The sequence below is a fragment of the Chamaea fasciata genome, unplaced genomic scaffold, assembly GCF_029207755.1.
Source record: "Chamaea fasciata isolate MVZ Bird 193981 ecotype frontalis unplaced genomic scaffold, bChaFas1.0.hap1 SCAF_10, whole genome shotgun sequence".
NCBI lineage: Eukaryota > Metazoa > Chordata > Aves > Passeriformes > Sylviidae > Chamaea > Chamaea fasciata.
The window spans coordinates 23,241,724-23,264,485 of record NW_027094095.1 but is presented as its reverse complement, the minus strand read 5'-3'; the positions used below and the strand labels follow the sequence as shown (position 1 = coordinate 23,264,485).

Below are 22,762 nucleotides of genomic sequence, written 5' to 3'. Positions count from 1 at the left end.
CCGAGCGGCCGCTCGGACCGGCGGGAGAAGGGGCGGGCTCCTTTTGCTCCCGGCTTGCTGATTGGCTCCGGCGCGCCGGGAGGCCCGGCGCCTCCTCCCTGCGAGCCGGGGGAGGGCGGGTACGAGCCCTCTCCACACCCCTCCCTTTGATTGGCTGGCGGGCGGGCGGTGGGCGGAACCCCCGCTCTGATTGGCCGTCGCGCGGGGAACGTTTTCCCGGGAAAGCGTGCGCGGCGGTGGGAGCGGCTGCGCCATGAGCCCCGCGCGGGCCCGGGCGGCGGCGGCGGCCGCCGGAGCGCTCCGGGGGAGCGGCGGGAGCGCCGCCCCGCCACAGGGGCGGGGCAGGAAGCGCGCGTCGCCCCGCGGAGGTGCCCGGTAGCGGGAGGGCTGGGGGAGTGTGGGGTGTTCTCTCCGGGGCACGGACAGCCAGCCCGGGCAGTTTCCGGTGCTTACTGGGTCCCCGTAGAGCGCGGTACTCGGTGCGCGTCCACCCGGCAGCCACTCAGTCAGGCTCCCGCCTCTGCTGCGGTTGAGCTCCGTAGCCCTTCGCCGTCTCCCACCGTGCGCTGACCTCGCCCCGCTCTCCTGGCAGGGGCCCCGGCTGCAGCGCCCGCTCCGCCGCCCGCCCGGCATCTCTTCAGCGACCCGGCTGAGGTCGAGGCCCTGCGCGGGAATCTGCTCGCCTGGTACGACCGATGCAAGCGGGACCTTCCCTGGAGGGCACTGGTAAGGGGTAGGGAACTACTTACTCTGCCTTAAGGGAGCCTGGCTGAAGTGACCGTGGTTTTTCCCTATGTCAGGCATCCCTACCTGCATGGAAGTGCTCCCAGCTAGTCGTGGCTGTTTGGTGGTGGGTGGTCTGGAGCTACTAGGTATGAAGAGTAAAAGCAGGGCACTCTTCTCAAACATAACCTTCACGAGGAGTACTTTTCTCTGGCAAGGTTAGTCTAGCTGCGTTTTAATCCTATTTTGTTCCTGCCTCTATGATACCCTGTTGCAGCGAGTGCTACATGGAGAAGGTTTCCCATGTATTGGTTTTAAGCCTGCTGGACGTTTTTTTAGAGCTCCTGCCTGCTCTGTGCTCAGCCTGGCAGCAGTGGCTCGAGAGTCATTGTGGTGCTGAGGGTGGGCATCAGCTTTACAGCAATGTCTGAATGGTGGGAACTGCACAGCCCCTCTGTGGGATTTACATCTGCCTCCAATTGCTTCCTATGCAGGCAGGTTCAGGTATGGGACAGTTCTCTGAGATTTTCAACCTCATAAGTAACTCTCCATATGGGATTTCATCAGCAAGAAGATGTTTTGGCTGTCACTTGATTAACCCAAATTTAGGACTTCTGAGTGCTTGGGACAAATATATATTTTTTAATTTTAGATTCCATTGCAGTGTTTGAAACGTATCATGGATTGTTTTATTTTACACATAGGTCCCCTCTGCAGTGGGGTCCTGTGTCACCTTGTTTCTCACACTTCATCTTCTTCCCCTTCCAGGCAGTGAGAGAGCCAGATGCCGACAGACGGGGATATGCAGGTGAGGAGCAGAACTGGCATCGTGAGATGTGGCTTTGGGTGCTATCCCTGCAACAAGCTGCCTGAAGTGGCCACAAGAGCCGTTGATTCCCTTTGCAAGGCGCTGGGGGGGGGGGTTGGACAACGCACCTTGGGCCTGGGGGAGCTCCTGTGGGGCAGCATGTGGGGAAGGTGAGGGGTGTCCCATGAGCTGGATCCTGTGCAGGGTTTGTAGCCAGTGCTAACCTGGCCACAGCACGAGGTGTGGGTGGCGTTGGTACATCTGCTCTGACCCCTGCCCTGCTCCCTGCAGTGTGGGTGTCCGAGATCATGCTCCAGCAGACACAGGTGGCTACAGTGATCGACTACTACAACCGCTGGATGCAGGTGACTGCTGCTTACAGAGTCCTGTGCCCACAGGCTGCCCCTTTTGGAGACCTCGTTCACTGCCTGTGGCAGATCCCCAGTGGCAAAGCACAACTCTGCTTGTCCCTGACTTGTTCCCTTCCCTTTGTCCTACAGAAGTGGCCAACACTGCAGGCTCTGGCACAGGCGTCGCTGGAGGTGAGTGTCGCTGGGACCAGGTGCTCTCCCTGCCCTGTGCCTCTCCATTAACAACATGCTGTGTCTCTCGGAGCAGGAGGTGAACAAGCTGTGGGCTGGGCTTGGCTACTACTCCAGAGGGAAGCGTCTGCAGGAAGCAGCAAGGAAGGTGCTAGAGTGGGGGGAAAGGGGCATTTCTAAACTCCACTTGGCTGGTGCTGGCTCACATCTGCCCTGCCTCGCTGGGGCTGTGCTGCTGGCATGAGTCTGGGATCTTATCTTCCCCTAGGCAAAATGGGTTACCTGCACACTCAGCAACTTCCCTGATCTCAGCCCCTTCCCTGCCAGGTGGTGTCTGAGCTGGCTGGCCGGATGCCCAGGACGGCTGAGGACCTGCAGAAGCTGCTGCCAGGCGTGGGCCGATATACGGCGGGAGCCATCGCGTCCATCTCGTACGGGCAGGTGAGGGCTGGCAGTGGACACGTCTCCCCCTCTGCTGCCCAGCCCCACTCCTGACAGGGGCCTGCTGCTGGCTCTCACAAGCCAAGGGCTCCCCAGGGTTGTGCTTGGCTCTCCCCCAACTTTGGGGTGGATCTCAGCCCCTACCCAGCTTGGCCTGTGGGTTGGCCTCGTGTGTGTCCCTCTCCATCCTGGGAGCATCCCAGCTCCCTTCTCTGTGCAGAGCACAGCCCAGCATGGTAATCCCAGCTCCTGGTCCCAGGCTACGGGGGTTGTGGATGGGAATGTGATCCGGGTCCTGTGCCGCCTGCGATGCATCGGTGCCGACTCCAGCAGCCCGGCTGTCATCGACCAGCTCTGGTAAGGGGAATGCTCTTTCTCTGTTTGGAGCTGTGCTGATCATGGCTGAAGGCAGGATCACTCAGGAGCCTTGGGGAGCTGAGCCTGTGAAGGGAGACAGGCGTGGGGTATGGGAACTCTTGGGAACTTGGTGCTGCTGGGAGCAGTGGTGACAGGAGCTGTGTTGCCTGTGCCTACCTAGGAGCATCCCCCCTGACAGGCAGGTGGCAGGCAAAGATCCTGGGATGCTCTCCCCAGAGATCCTTGTGCCTCTCACTGCCATTTCTCCAGGGACATGGCCAATGTCCTGGTGGACAGAAGTCGCCCAGGGGATTTTAACCAAGCCTTGATGGAGCTGGGGGCAACTGTGTGTGTGCCCAAGGCCCCACTGTGCGCGGAGTGCCCGGTGAAGCAGCACTGCCAAGCATGGCGCAGAGTAAGTGTGGCCACAGGATGTGCCATGCCTGGGGACAAGGTGGGCTGGTGGATGAGCCTGTCCTCACTTCTGTCCCCCCTTGCAGGTAGAGAAGGAGCTGGCCTTTGCTTCTCAGAAGCTGTTTGGAAAACCCTCCCCAGTGCCTGATGTTGAGGATTGCGGTAAGCATGTGGGGAGATCCCTGTTTTGGTGCCAGGTCTGAGCCCTGCGGTAGCTGTTAAATTGGTGTTTGCAGGTGTTGGGGACTGTCCCCTGTGCCCCCCAGCCATGGAGCCGTGGGACAGCAGCCTGGGGGTGACCAACTTTCCCCGGAAAGCAGCGAAGAAGCCGCCGCGGGCAATGCGAACGGCCACGTGTGTGCTGGAGCGGAGGGGCTGCCACGGGGCCCCAGAATACCTCATTGTGCAGAGACCCAGCTCAGGTAATGGGGCGGGGAAGGAGGGGATGAAGGCAACACACAGTCCCTTCCCACTTGCGTGAGGGATCGAGGGAGATGCATTGGTTGCTAGGGTGGGGAAAAGACCCCTTTGGGGCTGTGATGAGGCTCATTGTTCCTTGATGTGTCCCTTCCTGTCTCACATCTGTCATGCCTCCTTTCCAGGTCTCCTGGCTGGACTCTGGGAGTTCCCAAGTCTCCCGCTGGCTCAAGATCTGCAGGAGGAGAAGGAGAGGGAGGAGCTGGCTCATCACCTCCAGGCCTGGATGGGGCGGCCTGTGGCAGCAAAAGGCCTGCAGTTTATCGGAGAGGTGAGCCTGGAGCTGGAGGGATGCAGTGTGAGTTCACTCCCCTGTGCTCAGCCACGGGGATGTAGCACACAAAAGAAGGGTCTCCCTCTATCGCCCCTCCCAAGCTCTGCCCCACTCCTCAGGGCCCTGGCAGCCTCAGTGTACTTTGCATTTCCTGCCAGCTGCCCATCTCATGTGTCTTTCCATCCCCTCAAAGGTCATCCACATCTTCTCCCACATCCACCAGACGTATGTGGTCTACTCCCTGCACCTAGATGGGGATGTGACCCTGGACCCTGCTATGTCCCCGTCACGCTGGGTGACAGAGGATGAGTTCCATGCCTCAGCCGTGTCCACAGCCATGAAGAAGGTATGGGGGGCACTTGGGCCTTTCCTCCCTTCCCTCAGTTATCTTCGGAAAACCCCTGGTGGTATCCCCTCAACTTCTCCGAGTTGTCCCAGCTCCAGGACCCTGATGCTCTTCAGCTCTGGGCTCTCTTGTTCTTTCTTCAGGTGCTGAAAGCTCACGAGAAGCAGCGCAGGAAGGAGAGCAGCCCTGTCAAGGTGAGCAGTGCTCCAGGGTGCCCGGGGCCTCAGTGCTTTGGGACAGCCTCTGCTGTGCTGTGCTGTGCTGAATGCTCCTCGGGGTTTGGGATCAGGCCAAGGAGCATCCCCAGCCTGGGGCATTGCCCCTGGGTGTTCCCCGTACCTAGGGGGAATCCCTGAAGACCATGGGGGCCCTTGGGGTCTGGTTGATTCCTGCTGTGTCTCCTGCAGGGCTCCAAGAGGAAGCGGGGGGCAAAAGCACAGGGAGCAGGCAGCACCTGCCCTGGGACACAGCTCTCCCTCCGTGCCTTTCTCCGGGCACCAACTGCCCCGTGAGGGCACTGACCTTCCTCATGTGAGACACCAGAGCCCCTTGCTGGGGTGACTCGTGCCCAGGGGGTGCCAATGGTGTCCCTGTGCTGTAGCAAGCTCAGGACACAACACTATCATCGTCTCTCACTCTTCCTTTCCACTGCCTCCCCCATGGACATTGTGCCTGGATGTGGCCTCTGGTCCTGGATTGATCCTGGAGCCAGACTTGCCCTCTCTCCTTGGCTGGAGCCCTCCTGGGGCTATTCAGCCCCATATGGCACCACTTTGGCACTGTGGACTCAGGGCAGCGGGGATTTCTCTCCAGCAGTGGGAAGGCTGTGGCTACGTTGCTTCTGCAACCCTGTCCCCTGCCTGCATCTCATCCACCAGCCAGTGACTGGTGATGCTGCTGTACCCTCGTTTTTACTGGACCTGAAAATAAATCTCAAGTGTGTGGGGTTTTCTAAGTGACTGTCTCTGTTGCACTGTGCTAAGCTGGGGGTGTTGGGCAGCCCATAGTGGAATGTGAATATAGCCAACAGGATCCTTAGATCTGGGCTGGGGAGAGCAGGGAATTCTTTAATAATGCACCCAGTAGCCCCTTGGCTGAGCATTAACTGCTGGTGACCCCAAAAAAGGCACCCAGAGCACCCCTCCTGCAAGGGCAGACATCATCCCCCAAGGGCTGTGCATCTCCTGCCCATGGGCTGTTCCTCCCTGGGGCTGAACAACTGCCCACAGGGATTTTTGTAGGGTTTCATCCTCCTTTTATATTTTTTTCTGTTGGGCTGCCCAGCACTGTTCATGCCAACTGTGGTGCACCTTGCAAAGGCACCATGCTGGGAGCTGGCCGGGACAGTCCTGGTGGGGTGCAAGGGGCAGTAATCTCAATTTTAGGGACACACCCACTTTGAGTGATGGAAACGGCCATTTCATGCTCACCTGGCACTCAGCACATCTTAAATAGGAGGATTAAAAACCCAAAGCAGTGCTTGTAAATTAATTTAATTGAGAGGAGCAAGAGGCCACCAGGGCTGGTCATGCTGTGGGTGGTAACTGCCAGTAAGCAGCCATATCCACCATATCAGACCTCCTGATTATCCAGTCCCCTCTGGCAGCCCCTCATTTCTCCACATCTGGGGGTGTTTCTGTGCCAGCACACTCTTGGCCATGCTGCAGGCTCGAGTCTTAATAAATTAAGATGAAAGTAAGACAGAAAGTTCTTTGCATGTGGTCAATAAATCACTGGGAACCCAGGGCAGGGGAGAAATCCCCCCCATCCTGGGGCATACTCAGACCCCTGCTGGACTCAGCCCTGGGCGTCTTGCTCCCACGCTGAGTTGGCTCTGGAGCCATCCCTTGGTCCCTGCCCACCTGGACCATGCCAGGGATGGGATCTCTATGGTCCTCGCCCCAGGGTTGGACTGGAGAAGATGGGGAACTGAGCGCGGAGGACTGCAGTGCTGGACTACTGCTGCTGATCCATGTAGACCTGCACAGCTTTCCACAGTGCCCGGATATTGCCTTCCCCGAAGCCTGGCGCTCCCCGCCGGTCAATGAGCTCCAGGAAAAAAGTCTCCTCAGTGAAGACGGGATGGGTGAAGATCTGCATCAAATATTCCTGAGAGGGGCTCTCTGTGGCATCAGTGCCTGACAGGCCCTTGTCCCCAGGCACTGTGGTGTCCAGGAGGATGCCAAGCTCTGCCAGCATGTGGGGGTCCTGCCCAGCTCCTCGGATCTCCTCCGCTTTGCCTCCCTGGCTGTAATATGTGGTGGGGGGTGTCAAGAACCGTGCCCCCTGCTGCTGCAGAGCCCTGGTTGTGCTGATGATGTCAGTGGTGCAAAGGCCGACATGCTGGATCCCAGCCCCGCCATGCTGCTCCAGGAACGTGTCGACCTGGTTGGTGCCATTCTGGGAGAGAGACTCAGCAAAGACCAGCTTGCAGCCATGTTCTGGGGTGCCTTGCGCACTCTGAAGTGCGAGGAGCAGCATGCCCACCCCCTGCCCCCCCAGCACATACCCCTCAGCTGGCCTCTCCTGGGCGTTCAGCAGGAAGCGGTGGAAGCCGAAGCAGCGCTGGTACCAGTCCAGAGCTGCCCGGGCCCCGCCCCGGGGGCAGACATACGTGATGTGGTCAAAGTGAGTGATCTTGATCCCATCCCCTGTGGCTGAGGGGGTTCCTTGGATGGGCTGGAAGCCAGGCAGGAAGGGTCCCTGGTAAGAGGATCTGTCCAAAAGGGTGTGGCTGATGTTGCCCACAACAGAGCTCACCACCCCGTAGGTGACAGAACCACTGTCATCGCTCAGCTCAGTGGGGGGCACCAGCAAGGAGCACCCCTGGCTCTGCAGCCGCTTGCAGAGCCCCGGCACATCATCCACCTCAAAGCAGATGTTGGAGGCTGTGCCCAAGGTGGGCTGGGGATCTATGTCGTAGAGGAAATCACGGGATGAGGTGCTGCCAGGTGCCAGGCGCTCGTTGACGAGGAAGATGGCAGATTCCTGTCGTAAGGCCAGCTGCCGGACACGCGGCGTCTCCCGCACGGCCACTGGCTGGAAGCGAAAGGTGTTGGCCAGGTGCTGGCCCCAGCCCTGCCTGTAGGGCAGGTGGAGGGAGATGAAGCAGGGGCGGCTCAGCGAGGCTGCCATGGCTGGGCAGGCTGTGGGGAGGATGCAGAGGATCAGAGGGGCTGCTGGCCCTGGGGAAAAGCCATTTCCCCACCTTGCGCAGAGCCCACCTGTGTTTGCAAGCACAGATGCAAATGTGTGTAAACTCACATCTTTTAAATGTGTCTATTTTAAATAAGTGGGTCTGATGAGCCAGCTTGCACTGTGAAAGGATACCCACCTTCAGGACCAGCTACAAAGAGCTGCCCAAGGATGGCGAGCCTTCCTGCCAGCCCTCCACTCTGCTGCCCTGCCCCCATGCTGGAGGTCCCAGAGCAGTAAAGGCCCAAGCCCTGGATACAGCCCTGCGGGTCCCCTCTGGAGCGATCTGTCCTTTGGAAGTCCTGCAGGGATTCCCAGTGGAGGAGGTGTACTGCACGTGTAAGCAAGATTATGGGGACAAGGGTTGTGGTGGGAATGTCCTGTACCAGGAACATGGAGGTTGGACTGGTAAACATGGAGCAACACACTGGTTACAGCTAAAACACTCCTGTGCTGGCCCAGCACCTGGCGGGTGCGTCCCACGAATGGAGGGGAGCAGTGGGATCATGACAGGCTGATGTACCCTTCCCTTCCCAACAAGGACAGCGCGCTCTCTGCAACAGTCTCCAAACAATGACCTTGCCCTAGGGGCACAGAGGAGGGACACTTCGGGAAACTGACCTTCCTTCCCACCCATCCAAATATCTGTGATGCTCACGGGGGGAAAAGATATCTGCCCAACATCCCAATCAGCATCACCCCTCCAGAGCACCCACTGAGGCCTCCTGACCCCATGGCATGCACGAGCCGCCCCGGCTAGACCCCACAGGGGTGCATTGTGCTGGGGGCCACACACCTGCTGAAATATTCCCTTTCACCTGCCCGACTGAAGGGGCTGCGTGCACGCAGCTCTCCCTGCTCCTTCCCACCAGCCCAGGGCGGACGGACCGCGTGGGGCCCCGCTGAGCACGTGGGCAGGGGCCGGCGCTCCTTCCCTCCGGCCCTGCCTCCCTCTGCCCACCGCGGCACCAGCACCATCCCCGCTCCGCTCCCGCCGGCCCCGCTCTGCGCGCCCGCCCCGCCACCCCCGTGCCCGCGGGGCCCCGCTCGCCCCCGGGCTGCGGCTCACCGGGGCCAAGGCCGCGGGCGAAGGGGACGCCGGGCAGGGTCGGGGCGGGGACGGTTCAGTTCGCTCCTCCCCGGCGCGCACCAGGCACGGCGGGCCGGGCACGGCGCCGGCACTGCCCGGGCGCTGCGGGGCGGCCGCGGCAGCGCTGCCGGCGGGGGATCGGGGGCATCGCCCCGGGCAGAGACGGGGCCGGCACACGGAGAACGCGCCGCCCGCTGCGGGTGCCGCAGTTCGTCCCGAGCCCGGCGGTGCCGGGCTGCGTTTGCGGGACGAAAAGCTGCCCAGGCAGAGAACCGCAGGCACCGCGGCTCGGGTTGAGTCTAGGGAAGAGGGAAGCGCCTGCCAGGCGTTGGCTGGGGGTCCCAGGGACACAGCTCGTGTCTGTGCAGGGTCATTCCCTGCCAGCCCGAGTCCTAGGACATGAACTGGGCGAACGTGTCCCTGCTCAGTGCTGGGCACTTCCCGGTGTCCGGGGTACCCGGTGGGGACTTGCAGGGAGCTGCGTGCGGGTGGGGAGTGACAGCTCTGCGGAAAGTCCGGTGTCAGTCATGGACTGCTCACCAATCCAAGCCACGGACCCACATCCTTGCAGACACCTCTGGGTCCCTCCAGCCCCTCAGCAGCGATCCCCTCTCCCCTTGCTGTTTTCAGACGAATCCCCCCTCTGTGTGTGTCTGGGATCATGTTCTGCCCCTTTTGTGACTGTGGCTGCTGCCCTTCCCTGCCTTATCATGTTTTTGTACAGATCCCAGGTACAATAAACTGCTCAAATATTTGCAGAGATGTCCTTGTGCTGCCAGAGTGGTGAGCTCCTCTTGTTTGGCTGGGGGGTGGAATCCAGTGTCGCTGTGATTTCCCAAGGAAACACCAACACCACCACAGGAGGCATGAAACTGGACACTGGGGAGCTGCTGTGGGGCCAAGTTTGGCCTGAGAACGGCCACGGGCACAACACGGACCCGGCTTTTGGGATGACACCCCACATGGCAGCCAGCTCCAGCACCCCAGTGTGTGAGGGGGGCGCCACCTTTTCGGCTGCAGCGTGGCAGAGACTGCACTGGTGGCTCCTGTGGGACCTTGCGCAGGGATGGCGCTGTTCGAGGTCACCCCACAGTCCTGCAACCCTTTGGCGCAAGCAGTGTCCTTGGCAACGCCCCCAGCCCTGCCGTGCCTGGGAATTTGGAGCGGCTGTGTCCATCTCTCCCCTGCAGCACTGCCTGTCCTCCTCTGGTGTCAGCCCGGCACCAGGCACTGCTTTGCTCCAGCACGGCTTGGGCTGGGCTGTGGCAGCAGCACCCCGGGGCCACATGGCACCGACGGGGACAGTGCCTGCCTTGTCGCTGTCCCCTCGAGGCAGGCGGTGGTGGCCGGAGCACAGTCCCCGCTCCAGCCAGGCTCTTCTCCTCCCTCCTGGGCGGGGAGAGAGGACAGGAGATAAAAGGGGGACCAGGGCCAGCTGGAAGTTGCTGAAAGCTGCTGGGGCCCAGAGCGAGGGGAGGACGGCAGCGAGGAGAAGTGCGGTATCGAGGGCTCGTTCTCGCGGGGAGAGGGCTGGGGAATGGGGGCACATCCACCCTGACCAGATCCTGTGTCTCCCTGCTCCCTCCCCAGATCTTCCCCCCCAGACCCATATCCTCCCCCTTGCCCATTAAGTGTGCTGGATATTAGAGGGATGGGGAATATCCTGGGGTGGGCAGGGTTAGGGGGCTGTTGGAGGACGGGGCTTCAGGCAGATGTTGGGACTCAAGGGCTTTAAAGCCTCTGTGTACCCCCTTAAGCACTGGTGGGGCATCAAGGACTCTCAAGGTGACCTGAAGGTGAAACCATCTCTGTTCCCAGTGACTGCTCACTGGCAACTGAGATGATGAGGGCTGTATCCCTGCTCCCTTCTGAGGCAAAGACAGACCTCTCTGGGGCTGGGTTTGTTTTGTGGGATCAGAGAAGTGGAAAAGGCCCATGGGAGGAGGAGCACCTTCATCTCTTGAGATGTGGAGTGGGTGTCCACTGCCGGGGAGAACAGGATGCTGTGGCACTGGGTGCCCATGAAAGACAGTGTCAGGGAGCTGGGTGCTCCAATTCCCCGCCTCGTCCCCCTTTCTTTGCCCCCTGGGGTGGGGGTCCTGGCTCCCAGGGCCAGGATCAAGCCAACGCTGCCCACAGTCCTTGTCTGCCCTGGAGCAGGGTGCAAAGGAGATATTTTGGGATTGGATTGCAGTGGATCTGTGAGGAGTGTAACACCCCGTGTCCCCCTGCCAGGGCCGGGGTCCAGGATGGGGCTGCTGGTGCTGGCCCTGGCCACCTGGCTAGGGCTGGGGCTGGTCTCGGCCTCTGAGGAGGCGTCCAACAGCAGCCGGATCTGCCAGGAGGCTCCGGCGTGGACCATCAATGGCTCGAGCCCCATGGAGGGGGCGGCAGGGCAGGTGACGGTGGTGGCCCTGCTGAAGGCCAGCTGACAATTCTGCCTGAGGCAGGCCCACAGGTGAGCCCCGCTGCCCCTCCCCAGAACAATCCCCGGCACTTCAGGGGCGTGCGGCAGCCCCCCGCCCCGGCAGCCCGTCCCAGCGCCTCCTTCCCGCAGCCTCGGGGGCCTGCGGGAGCGGCTGGCCCGGCAGGGCACGGCCCGTGTCCGCTACATGATCGTCAACGAGAAGGCGCCGCTGTCCCGCGCCATGCTCCCGGAGCTGCGGCGCCATGCCCCGCCCGGCGTCCCCGTCTTCCAGCCGGAGCAGGAGGACCCTGACGTCTGGCAGGTCCTAGGGGGGGACAAGGACGACTTCCTTGTTTATGACCGGTGAGTGTCCCCCGATTCGCCTGAGGCTTTTCTGGGAGTTACGGAGCGTTTGATGGGCTTCCAAAATCTCCCCTCATGGCTGGGCGGGGGGGAATTCCAGACCCCCGTCTTGAGCCCGGCCATGATTTCTCCCCTCAGGTGTGGCCGCCTGGCTTTCCACATCCAGTTGCCCTTCAGCTTCCTCCACTTCCCCTATGTGGAGGCAGCCATCCGCTCCAGCCACATCAAGGACTTCTGTGGCAACTGCTCCCTCTACCACAACGCTACCCAGGAGGTAAGAGCTGGAATGCTCGCCGGATCCCTTCTGTCCTCCGGCACTGCCCATCAGCAAAAACAATCTTATCTCCGTGTTGGGGATGGGCTCTAGGCTGGCAGCTGCCCTCAGATGTGTTTGAGAGGGAAGGTGATGAAAGGTGTGGAATAAGGGCGCTTAAATAGGTCAGAGCTTTCCGGTTGAAAAGGTATTGACTAAAGGGGTCATATCCCATGTCTGGGAATGCTAACCAGGATTGTTCCAATATAAGAAAGGGCAGGCAGGGGACGCAGAGGTGGCAGGCTCAGAGCAAAGAAAAGGGTGTAGCTCTGAGCTTGGCAGGCGATTAGTCACTTCCCAGGAGAAAAATACATCCAAAAATACTAAACGCAAATTCCCATTTCTGGACCACAGACAGCTTGAGCCAAGGGATGCAATTGTAGAGGCTTGTGCCCTATGTGCTCCAGCCTCTCCTGTCCTCCCTGTGCCCTGGGTCAGGGCTGGAGAGCATTTGCTCTGACCCACAGTTTTCTGTATGATGAATGCTGGTCTGCCTTCTTCCCAGTCCACAGCTGTGCTCCCAGGCTTTCTGCAGGGCTCTGTGGGCATTCCCATACCACACCAGTCCCTGTGTTACTTTCCTCAGGCTAACAGTACCATGGAGGGCTCTGCAACCCCGAGCCCACTTCCTGAACATGAGGGGATGGAGTCAGAGACCCCCATCCACCAGCACAAGCCCCTCCAGCCTCACCACCACCACGAGGTCAGCAGCGAGAGAGACACAAACCCAAGAGAGGACCACAGACCTGCTACCCATGCTCACCACCACCATGGAGACCATGCCCAGCTCCATCACAAGGGGAAGAAGCAGAAGGAGGGGGATGAGCATTAAACCGGGCTGGGCAGCCTTGCAGAACCCAGTAGTGTGCAGATGACCCCAATTCACTTCACAGAGGCACGGAAGGACTTGCTTTGTGCTGCTGGTCACCAGCAGCGTTGGTTTAACAACTCCCTCCAGCATACCCCATGTGGGTTGCACTCCTGCGCTGTGATAGGGATGGAAATTCCCCTTGGATCCTGCTCAGTGCTGCATTTTCAGCCCCGGGGCTCAGTTCTGAGCCTTCATCTGCCACTGCCTGCCTTTCTGTGCTCAATGAAGCCCGCTGTGCAAACCAGGAGGTCCCTGGTCACTGCTGGCTGACACTGCACAGAGCAGGAGGGCGGGGGTGGAAGGGCCAGAGCTGGGGTGGGAGCAGCACTGCTGGCATCCTCTGCCCATCCAGACACTCGTGGGTGTGCTGGAATCCCATGGTTTCCTGATCAGGGAGCGAGGGGAGGGACAGCATGTCCCCCGCAGGACATGGTTTCAGGGGACCGAGGGCACGAGGAGCAGTGGGATGTCGCAGCTCCCCGTGGTCCAAACCCTGTACCCCCATGGCTGTCACATCCTGGGCACCCCACAGACCGTGCACACGGGTATGTGCAGTGGTGGTGGGTGGCCGCAAGATGGTGGCCTTGTCCCCTCTTGGAGACCCAGGGGCTGTATCCAACGGACGCAGCCCGAGGAGGACAGGGTGAGGATCCTGAGGTCTTTCCTGGGGGTAAGCGAGGTGGGAGGGCAGCGTGGATATCCGGAGTATGAATAAAACCTCTGTGAAGTGACCACTGCTCAGTCTGGCCTCTGGTGGGCCCGGGAGGGGGGGGGGTCTTGCTCAGCACTGATCTGTGCTCTGGGCACAGGGAGGGACACAGGGCAGGATGTAGACCCCATGATGCAGCAGCTGGGGATGATTTACATCCCCTGAGGGGAGTTGGAGGTAAAAGGGCTGAAGACTGAAGAGAAATCGTCTTCAAGACCCCATCTCTTCCTATCTTCTGGCTGCCTCCCAGGATGGGAGCCCAGGACATTAACACTGTGCTGCTTGGAGGATGTTTGGCTGAGCACCTCCATACCTGGCTTGTAGGTATGATGTTGTGGTGCCTGCCCCAAGCTGCTGCTGGTTCCCACATGCAGTCCAAAGTCACCAGTGCCCAGACCAGTCCCCACTGCAGGCACATCATGGGGCTCTCCACCCCTCAGGCAGATGGGTGCTGTGCCCCTGGCAGGCAGTCACGTCTGCCTGCACCTTGGGGTGCCTCAGGCCTGTCTCTGCCCTTTACTCCAGCTCCATCCATCATCCCACACTGCCCTACTCAACGGCTCTCCAGGCCCCGCAGCCTGAGTGGGGAGCCAAGTGATGTTTTTCTTCTCAGTGTTTTCATGGTGCTGTGTCCTGATGCTGGATTTCTGCACCCTGTCTCTGCTGGAGGATGCTCTGCACAGTGACTGGGGCAAGAACCAGGGTGAAAAAGAGCTGTTCCTCACAGGGATGAGAGCAATGGGATCAGATGTGTCTTTCTTACCAGCCAGGCTCTCCCACGGGGTGCTGGCTGAGACCCTGCTCCCCCTCCTCCATCTCTCCTCCCCCTTCCTCCTCTACCTGCTCCCAGTAGCCTGCAAGGGCACCTCTGTCTGCGGCTCCTGCCATCAATATTGAGGTTATCTTTTTCTTCTGGCAGCTGCTGTAATTGAAACAAAGCAGGCCGGGCCTCACGGGCTCGGCTCCTCTCGCTCATTTTGCTGGTGCTGTTGAAACAACTAATTCATCTTATCGACGCATGGTTGGCCTCTTTTCCACCAGATCCAGGCAGAATGGTCTCCCCACCACAGCTGGTTAGAGCAGAGTGTGTTCCTGTGGCATGCTGGTGGGTGCTGCTCTTATCCAGCCTCTGGTCCTTGGCTTTCCTCAGCTGGGTGCTGGCCGCCAGCAGAAGATGCCAGAGGAGCCAGTCAGGGGAAGGAGGTGCAGATTGGAAGGATGGTGATGACTTTTGTCTCTTTCTTTTGCCTTCTGATGCATTATCAGCACTTGTATTAAATTCCACATCCTTTCCTTGTGCAGCTCCTAATGGTGTCCCTGCCAAGGAGGTGACAGGTGATGAGTGGGACATACACGGATTTGAATTCCCTCACTGATGACCAGTGCTGCAGTTGGCCATGGCAGAGAGAGGGATCCCATCTGATGCTGGGTGTGTAGTCCAGTGCAACAGCTACCATTTGGTTACCTCCCAGCACACAAATTTCTGGCCCTGAAAGCTTGGGTGGGCATTTTGCTTTGGGTAGAGACACTGAGGTGTGGGAAAGAGCTGTGACATTGTTTGGGTGAAGTCCTACATGACTGCGTAGGGGTAAGGCTTTAGAACGAAACTGATCCTATTCAATATATTATTGTCCAAAGATCTGAAGGGTTTGGGTTACCATGCTTGGGGCCCCTGTGACAGGATTCACCCCCAAAAGATGCCAGAAACCCGGAGCTCTGCAAATCCTGTGTCAGTGTCTGTACTCCTGCAATGCTGAGGGAGAGCTTTGCTCTGGGTGGGGTGGAGAGGTGTTTTGGGGGAAGAAACAGGCTGTCTATGTCACTGATGTCTTGGAGAGTGATGGTGTAAGTAGAATCAGAGAGCTCCAAGGAATCCTCACCTGCTGGGGGGATGGCTCAGCTCTGGGTCAAGGGCCGGAAACAAGGGCTGACTTCAGGTTCCAGCAGTGCTGCTCCTTGGTACCCTGTTATCTGTGGCTGTGCCACCACCCTGGAGGAGGACAGATGTCAGTTTCACATCACATGAAGCCTTGGCCCTGTGTGCTGCTCCTGCCGAGGGCCAGGCAGATCCTCTCGGGAAAGGAGGAACAGCCAGTCCTAATGTCAACAGAGGCCTCTTGTGCAGCGATGCTGTGTCAAGAAGAGGAATGGGTCCCTCCTCCTCCACCCATTCATCTGGCAGCCGGGTTTGGCGTGCTGCCAAGCCAGGCTGCTTTGGAAACATTTCATTGAGGAGGCAGCTGAGCCTAGGAAAACAGAATGAAAATATACAGAGGGATCACTGTTGTTAGGCAAAATAAATGCAGGCGGCTGCATTTCTGTCCCCCAAGTCCAGCCCAGCCGGGCCCCTCTGGCTTTTATGGGGTCAGAGTGGCTGCTGCTGCCTGGGGATGGCAGCCTGTCTATCTCTACTGTGGGTTAGGAGCTGGGGAATGAGGCCTTGAGAGATCATCTGTGGCTTTGGCCAACTTGCTGATGACCCTGGTGAAGAGGCCCAGATTCATCTTGGTGTAGCACTGCCCAGGATGGGACAGAGCAGAGAAACTGCAGCAGGGATGAGCCAACAGCAGTGACTCGTGGTCCCTGCATGGCCACCAGTGCAGGGGGGTTGATGGAAGTGATGCAGGGGCTGCAGAAGTGAGTCAGATTTTGGCCATGTTCATTCCCATATCTCTCTCTTCATCATCAACCATGGGACCAGGCTGGGCAGGAGGACAGAGTCCAATCCCTGGGTTTCAAAGCCCAGTCGCTTGGCATGCCCCATCTTCTGTCTGCTGCCAGAGGGAGAGCAGTCATCCCAAAGCAGTCCCTAGGGACAGAGAGTGGAGGTGCCTCTCTGACTTCTGAGCAAAGCTGCATACAACAGGTTTGCCTCTCCTGTTGTTTCCTCCTATAATCTCTCTCCTTCCTCCAAAGGCCTTCAAGCCACTCCATGGCCCTTTGATGACCTTTGAGAGACGCATCCCAGCTCTTTCCCTCCCTCCTGGTGGGTCCAGAGTGATTTGGGGGAGGCAGAGCTGGAGCCCCAGCCCCATTGGATACCAAAGCTCTCACCCCTGCATAGCTTTCTGTGGCTTCACCTCTTCTCTTTGTCTGCCCAGCACAGCCTGTTTCTGTTATTTCCAGCTTAGATCAGAGGGTTGAAAGAGGCCAGTGTGAGCAGAAAAAGCTCAACCCACACTCTGGGAGAGTCACATCTCACCAGCTCAACTCGTGTAGATTTGTAGCACAGGGCAGGTGCCCAGGGCTGAGACTGGATCTTGCCCTGGTCGTTGTGTTTGTAGGAGCTTTGCTAAGATTCAGTCTCCCCTCCTGCCCTCCTGGCAGGAAAGCAGCCAGCAAGATAATCTTTTTCTGCTGTGTGAGGGGTGATTTGCCGTGTGTCTCTCCACGTGCCTCTCCTGGACACAGGTTGGGTGTGACGCTGGGTTCCCAAATCCTGCTGCTGAGAGCAGCTGGCATGATGGCAGATGGGACAGTGATGGCCCTCACGGCACCTGAGGAACCACAGCTTGGTAGAGCTGCCAAAATGCCTGATTCCAACTTCTCATCCAGCTGGACCCTGTGATCCATTCGTGTTCCAAAGCTGGGGCAGACCCCACACTAAAGGCTAACAGAAGCATTGTTTACCCTTTGCTTTGCCATCATTTATTCATACTCTTGTAGCCTGAAAAAACGATTCCCCATTTATTTTAGCATCCCTAATTAAGGGGAAGGAACTTCAGTGGCTGAAAGGGGGAGGTGGTGGCCCGAGAGGGTTGCTTTCTGCTGAGCTCAGCCCTGAGACAGCCAGCCTGGCCAGGATGGACATCCCTCTAGTGCAGGACTGAGTAACTTTCTGGAGCACTCTGTGCTTTTAGACTCTGTGCTGGAGAGGTGGCTGTTCCTTCTGGAAGCCAGGGGTCTTCGCCCAGCTCTCCTCTGTGCTTGATTGCTGTCTGCACAGCAAATGTGTTTGCTGGAAGGGTGCTGAAATCTCCGTGGCGAGACAGAGGCTCAGCACTTTGCTAATCTTACAGGGGCTGGGGGAAAACAGCCCTGGCAAGCCAGAGGTTTAATATCACGTGTGGGGAAAAGAGGGAACAACAGTTCTGACAGCCAGAAGTCTCTGTCTGGGTACAAGGGGATGTCTGGGTCTGCATCATCCCAGCCTGAGCAACCACAGGGACACACAGGCTAGTAGAGCTGTTCCTGGATCGACATGAAGGTGAGAACAGCCACCCCACACCTGATCTTGGAATTCAGCCTGTGCTTGGAGAGGGGAAATAGTACTTTCAGTCCTTGCATTTCTCCTTTGAGTACACAGACAATTGCAGTCACACCTGAAGGAGGTCTTTGAGCTTGTCAGTTCTGGAAAGTTTCATAAAATGACTGGCTGGCTAGCAAAAAGCCACTTTATTAGAGTCCCTGCTGGAAGAGGAGCACAGCAATAACTCAGTGCTAATGAATCAGTGGAGAATCCACAGGGGATTTGAACAGTTTGACAGCAAAAACTCCAACTCCAGTCTATGCTTTGTTGGAGACCTTACTGTGCACTGGAAAATCTAAAAATGGTGCTAAACTCCATGGGCAACCAAATCAAAGTGTCCCTCCTCTTGCTTGGAAGGCCAAATATTTCATATGACAATGCTCTCTGTCTCTTCCTGGACATGGGTCTATGGGGGTGCTAAGGAAAAACTGTCCTGGCCAATAGATTTCTCTGCTCCCAAATGCATTAAGGCAGGGGAGCTATAGTTACTCCCATGTCCTTTCCTTTCTGTCTCTGCTCTGAACGGCATCAGCAACATAGGAAAGGCAGAAACAGCCACACTTCCAATGAGTGCTGTACAATGGAGGCTGTAGCAGGGAACTTTGCTGCTGATAAGCCTGTCTTTGGCTGCTTCACAGCAGCAAATCCTCTGGATGGCTGGAGCAGGAGCTTGGTGTCTGCCTGCACTCTACTATCCTGTTCCTTTTCCACCATTAATTGGGCATAAAGCTTCTTCTGCCCTTGTATATCTTCATCTCTCATGCCAGGACTTCCTGGTGCTGCCTGGGCCATGCAAAGCTCTGCTGTCATTGCAGAACGCTCAGGCAGTGTCACTTGTGTTACTGAGGGCACAGCATTGACTGTTGGGAGTCAAAGCAATGTCAAAGCAGCATGGGAGCATCGAAGAGAGGGGAAGATGCCCAGAGAAAGGCAGTCTTTCTGCTGAGGATGGGGTCTGGGCACAGTGGGGAGAGAGGAGAGCACGCACATGAAGGTGTGCAGGTAGGAGCAGCCAAGGAGGTGACATCCCCTTGGGTTGAGATGTGGTACCAGGGCACAGCATTGACTGTTGGGAGTCAAAGCAATGTCAAAGCAGCATGGGAGCATCGAAGAGAGGGGAAGATGCCCAGAGAAAGGCAGTCTTTCTGCTGAGGATGGGGTCTGGGCACAGTGGGGAGAGAGGAGAGCACGCACATGAAGGTGTGCAGGTAGGAGCAGCCAAGGAGGTGACATCCCCTTGGGTTGAGATGTGGTACCAGCCGTACCCTGACTGCCATAAAACAAAGCACAGGTGCCCGGAAGCCCACAGAGGCATCTCATCAGCACCCTTGTCCTTTCTCCTTTTTTATAGTCCTTTAATTTAGTTTTTAGGAAGATGAAAGTGGTTTTCTTACTCCGCAGCACCTGCACCTTAAAGCTGGACTTCTGATTGAGCTGGCACCCAAAGAATTTCCAAGGATATTGCATTGCATTACTGCCTGACTGGGGTGACTTTGGTCAGTCAATTTTCTAGCCAGGAACTCAAAATAAAATACTTCCTGCAGCCAGCAGGAGAAATCAGCACTTGGTGGATAACACCAGTGTTCAGGCCAGAAGGGCTGGAGTTGGTGGGTTGCAGCAGGGGCAGACCTTGACAAAACAGTCCTGAAAACAGGAGGGGAACCGGGATTGCCAGTGGTAGGGCTCAGCAAATGGCTGGGCTCAGGAAAACGTGCAGTGAATTATTGATGTACCTGGTTCCAGGCTCTGAATGAGCAGCATCAGGGGCTGGGCGGGAGGCTGACATTTTGCATCCTTCCCCAGGGAGAAGAGGTCTGTCCACGTTACCTGGGAGGAAGAGAGCTCTCCCCCTTGCAAAATTCAAGGCAGTGATGAAAGGCACAGGGAAAGATGGGGAGGAATGGGGAGCAACAAATGTTCAGAATGAAGAGAGAAAGGAAAAATAGATTGGTTTGTCTTTGAAATAACATGCTAACCCCCCAGAGACAGGCTGGCCAGCCACTGCACCAACCTTGCTTTGATTTGAGTCTGGATTATATGTTTTATGCAACGAAAAGTCAGCTCATTGACAATGAATAACATCCCTGCTTGGTCTGAAGTCTAAAATCCTCTTTATTGGCACTGTCTGGGGACGACGTAAGTAAGGACACTCAAGGTTGTCACTGGGTGAGCTCTGCAGTGACTGGTGACAGAGGGACCAGGCAAGCTGGGGTGCTGTGTCCCACCTTTCATGCAGCCTCAGCCTCTGCCTGAGCAGCCCTGGGAGCTGCAGGGAGAGATGGGTGCCAGCAGAAATTCTGTGACACCAGAGCCCACAGGCTCCATCATTGGAAAAGCTTGAGATTGCTGGACTGCTCTCTGCCAAGAAGGTGTGCTCCGCCTTGGGCCAGGAGGTGCTTTGGGATGGCCCTGTGAGGTGTCTCACTGCCCTGTGAGGCCCTCTGTGCAGCCAGGGAGGGGCAGAGGTGGACAAAGCCCTTCTTTGTCACCGCAGGACCTGTCACCACAACAGCGAGCAGAGGTGATGGGCAAAATGCTGTGCTCCTGTGGCAAGTGCTTCCTGTTGCAACAAACTCTTACAGAGAGCAAAATGGCCTTCAGGGTTAAAGAAATGGGGATGTGATTCCTGGGGAAAATCTGTGCGCAAACATATCTGTGTGCAGCTGCTGCCTCAGGCTAGTCCCTGCCACTGCTAGCACTCATTACTTTGAACAAGACCAACGGCAGCAAGGAACACCTCGGCTTTCAAGGAAAACCTCTTCCTGACCTTCATCGATTAGCTTGTGGCTTACTCTCTAAAATGGAGATCTCTCATTGCAGTAGCTCTGCCTGCTCTCACCACCTGCCTGAGACCTGATTCCTTCCCTCTGTGTCCTGAGGAAGAGACCTTGGGCTTGGAGGTATCTTGTGGCAGAGCAAAGGCGCATAATTATTTCCTGTTCCCTAATTGCATCGCCCTGTTATTCCAGGAAATGTACTCTTGCTCTGTCAGTAAGAATAAATAGGAGATCTCTGCAACAAGGGAGTAGCCGGTAATGGTTTAGATGTGACTGAACTGCAGATAGGAAGGAATCGGTCTTGGATTCTCAAAGCACTGAGAATAATAGCAAGAAAACTGAACTCGGAGACCTGTGAGCTCTGCTCCTTCCTCAGAGGTTTGTCACTTAAATTTAGACAGGACACAAAACCAGGAATGTATTTCTGGGGAAAGTCTTGGAATGGTGTCCTGCTGGGCACAGCAGCAAAGTGATGGCAGGGTGTAGAGGCCCAGAGAAGTGGACTTCAGTTGCTGCAGCCCTCCCCCCTTCAGCCCCAAGCCGTGCTGGTCCCCGGGGTGCTGCCATCACCCTCGGCTGAAAGCAGAGGCTGGTGAGGAGTCAGCTCCCTGGATTTTGGGGTGTCAACTCAGGCAGTATGTGCTGAATATATTCATATGTAATCCCACCTGAGAGCACAGGAGAGCTCCTGGAAGCCAGCAGTACCCATGTTTTTCATCTCCTCCCCCAAAGGCCGTGTGTATTAATAAAGGACCTGGCGGTTCCTGTACCCAAGGACCCTGCTATGATGCGTGGAACGAGCATCTTCACTACAGGGCATTAAAAGAAAGAGCAAATACTGACGCTCATGGAAGGGCAGGGCACTGCTGTCTGCTCTGCTCCTCGATGTAAAGCCGGAGGTGAACTACGGTGTTGATTTGGGTGTTGATTTGTGGGTCACACTGGGCGCCTGAAGCGGGCCCCGCCGGGCACGCAGCAGGAGCAGCGCCGATGCCGCCGACACCCCCGGGGGAGCGGTGCCACCTCCAGCGCCGCCGTGCCCCTTTGTCCCGCTGGCTCAGCGCAGGCTCCCGGCGCTCGGATGGCCTCGCCAGCCCCTCACCCAACAGCGCCGTGGAGACCTGCAGCCGCGGGTCTTTCCTCTCCGGGCACGGGGGACACAGTGTCGCTTGCGTATCCCCCTCCTGCCTGGGGACACGGCCAGCAGGACAGGCGCTGCCCAGGGCCATGCCCTCACCACGGCGGCAGCCGAGCAGGTGCCACAGGCAGCGGTGCCCCGACGGCCGGCGGGGGCGGGCGGGGGGCTGCGGAGCGTCCCGCCCCGGCGGGGCCGGCTCCCGGCCGGCGGGACCACCCCCCCCCCCGGTCCCCGCCCTCTCCTCCTCCTCCTCGGCGTCTCTCCTCCCCTCGCCCGGCTCAGTCGGTCGCAGCCATGGCGGAGGGAGGAGAGGGAGAGGAGCTGCTCCGCCCGCCGCTGCCCGCCGGCGCCCCGGGCCCCAAGCGCTTGTGCTCGCGGGCCTGCCCGGCGGGGGGCACCGGGGCCGTGCACCCCCGTCCCGGGGCCGCGGGGGCCGGCTCGGCGGGGCCGGGCGCGGGGGCCAGCGGGGCCCCTCCGGCGCTGCCCGGCTGCTGCCCCGCGGCGGCGGCGGGGCCGGCGGGGGCGGCGGGGCCGGTGGCGGCGGCGGCGGGGCCGGGGGGCGGTGGCGGGGGCGGCGGGACCGGCAGCCTGCTGCAGCCCGAGTCGCTGCTGGACGCGGCGGCCAAGCGGGTGGCGGGGAGCTGGGCCTTCGAGCGGGTGGAGGGCCGCTTCCAGCGCATCCCCGAGCCCGTCCAGCGCCGCATCGTCTACTGGAGCTTCCCCCGCAGCGAGCGGCAGATCTGCATGTACTCCAGCTTCCAGCCCGGCCGCGCCGCTGCCGCCGCCTCCCCCGCCAGCGCCGCCGCGGGGGGACCCTCGGCCGCCGCCGCCCCTGCCCCGGCCGGCGAGGAGAGCCCCGCCGCCGGCCCGCCGCCGCCCGCCGCCCCCGCCGCGCCGCAGGGCGAGGGGCTGCCCTTCCGCCGCGGCATCCGCCTGCTGGAGACCGGCGCGGTGGACAACGTGCTGCAAGTCGGTGAGTGCCGGGACGGGGCCCCCGGGGACTCGTCTGTGTCCGCTCCCCCCCCCAGCCCCCCCCCCCCATCCCCTCCTGCACTTAAGCCTTTTGTCTGGCGCGGTTGTGGTTTGACAGGAAAATCCTGCCCCGGGGGCAGGGACTGCCGTGCGCTCCTCCGGGAAGATGCTGGCTTGGGGTTTGAGGAGGTGGGAGGGCGAGGGTCAGCTCCCCCCCCCTTCGGGGGGTGCGTCTGCCCGGGGGTCACGGGCAGCTGCCCGCAGCTTGGACGCCGTCCGTCCAGTCCGAGGGGGAA

At 59.0% G+C, this 22,762-nt stretch overlaps 4 protein-coding genes across 6 annotated transcripts in view; 3 read left to right on the top strand and 1 right to left on the bottom strand.

Annotated features, from left to right (window-relative positions):
- The first annotated feature begins 592 nt into the window (after positions 1-592).
- MUTYH (mutY DNA glycosylase) lies at positions 593-5,337 on the top strand. Of its 2 annotated transcripts, none has more exons than XM_066192720.1 (14): positions 593-726; positions 1,492-1,531; positions 1,823-1,896; positions 2,032-2,073; positions 2,150-2,221; positions 2,401-2,514; positions 2,774-2,871; positions 3,142-3,286; positions 3,372-3,447; positions 3,522-3,707; positions 3,888-4,033; positions 4,230-4,382; positions 4,526-4,576; positions 4,790-5,337. In XM_066192720.1, the coding sequence occupies exons 3-14, from the start codon at positions 1,840-1,842 to the stop codon at positions 4,892-4,894; spliced, it is 1,245 nt and encodes a 414-aa protein (XP_066048817.1). In that variant the 5' UTR covers positions 593-726; positions 1,492-1,531; positions 1,823-1,839; the 3' UTR covers positions 4,895-5,337. The 2 variants fall into 2 exon arrangements, with proteins under 2 accessions (XP_066048817.1, XP_066048816.1); XM_066192719.1 differs by having other exon boundaries at positions 685-726; positions 3,501-3,707.
- Positions 5,338-5,859: 522 nt separating this feature from the next.
- HPDL (4-hydroxyphenylpyruvate dioxygenase like) lies at positions 5,860-8,678 on the bottom strand. The gene is made up of 2 exons (XM_066193126.1): positions 8,647-8,678; positions 5,860-7,528 (listed from the first exon to the last, which is right to left on the bottom strand). Exon 2 carries the CDS (start codon positions 7,515-7,517, stop codon positions 6,339-6,341), a length of 1,179 nt encoding a protein of 392 aa, XP_066049223.1. The 5' UTR covers positions 7,518-7,528; positions 8,647-8,678; the 3' UTR covers positions 5,860-6,338.
- Positions 8,679-10,065: 1,387 nt separating this feature from the next.
- On the top strand, positions 10,066-13,347 carry LOC136294700 (selenoprotein Pb-like). Of its 2 annotated transcripts, none has more exons than XM_066192717.1 (5): positions 10,066-10,161; positions 10,903-11,125; positions 11,225-11,437; positions 11,576-11,711; positions 12,337-13,347. In XM_066192717.1, the coding sequence occupies exons 2-5, from the start codon at positions 10,917-10,919 to the stop codon at positions 12,580-12,582; spliced, it is 804 nt and encodes a 267-aa protein (XP_066048814.1). In that variant the 5' UTR covers positions 10,066-10,161; positions 10,903-10,916; the 3' UTR covers positions 12,583-13,347. The 2 variants fall into 2 exon arrangements, with proteins under 2 accessions (XP_066048814.1, XP_066048815.1); XM_066192718.1 differs by having other exon boundaries at positions 10,072-10,166.
- Positions 13,348-21,788: 8,441 nt separating this feature from the next.
- The window catches only part of ZSWIM5 (zinc finger SWIM-type containing 5), a 95,851-nt gene continuing 94,877 nt past the window's right edge, over positions 21,789-22,762 (top strand). Inside the window, exon 1 of the mRNA XM_066192714.1 lies at positions 21,789-22,467. Coding sequence (XP_066048811.1) covers positions 21,789-22,467 — 679 coding nt within the window. The remainder of the gene's footprint in view (positions 22,468-22,762) is intronic.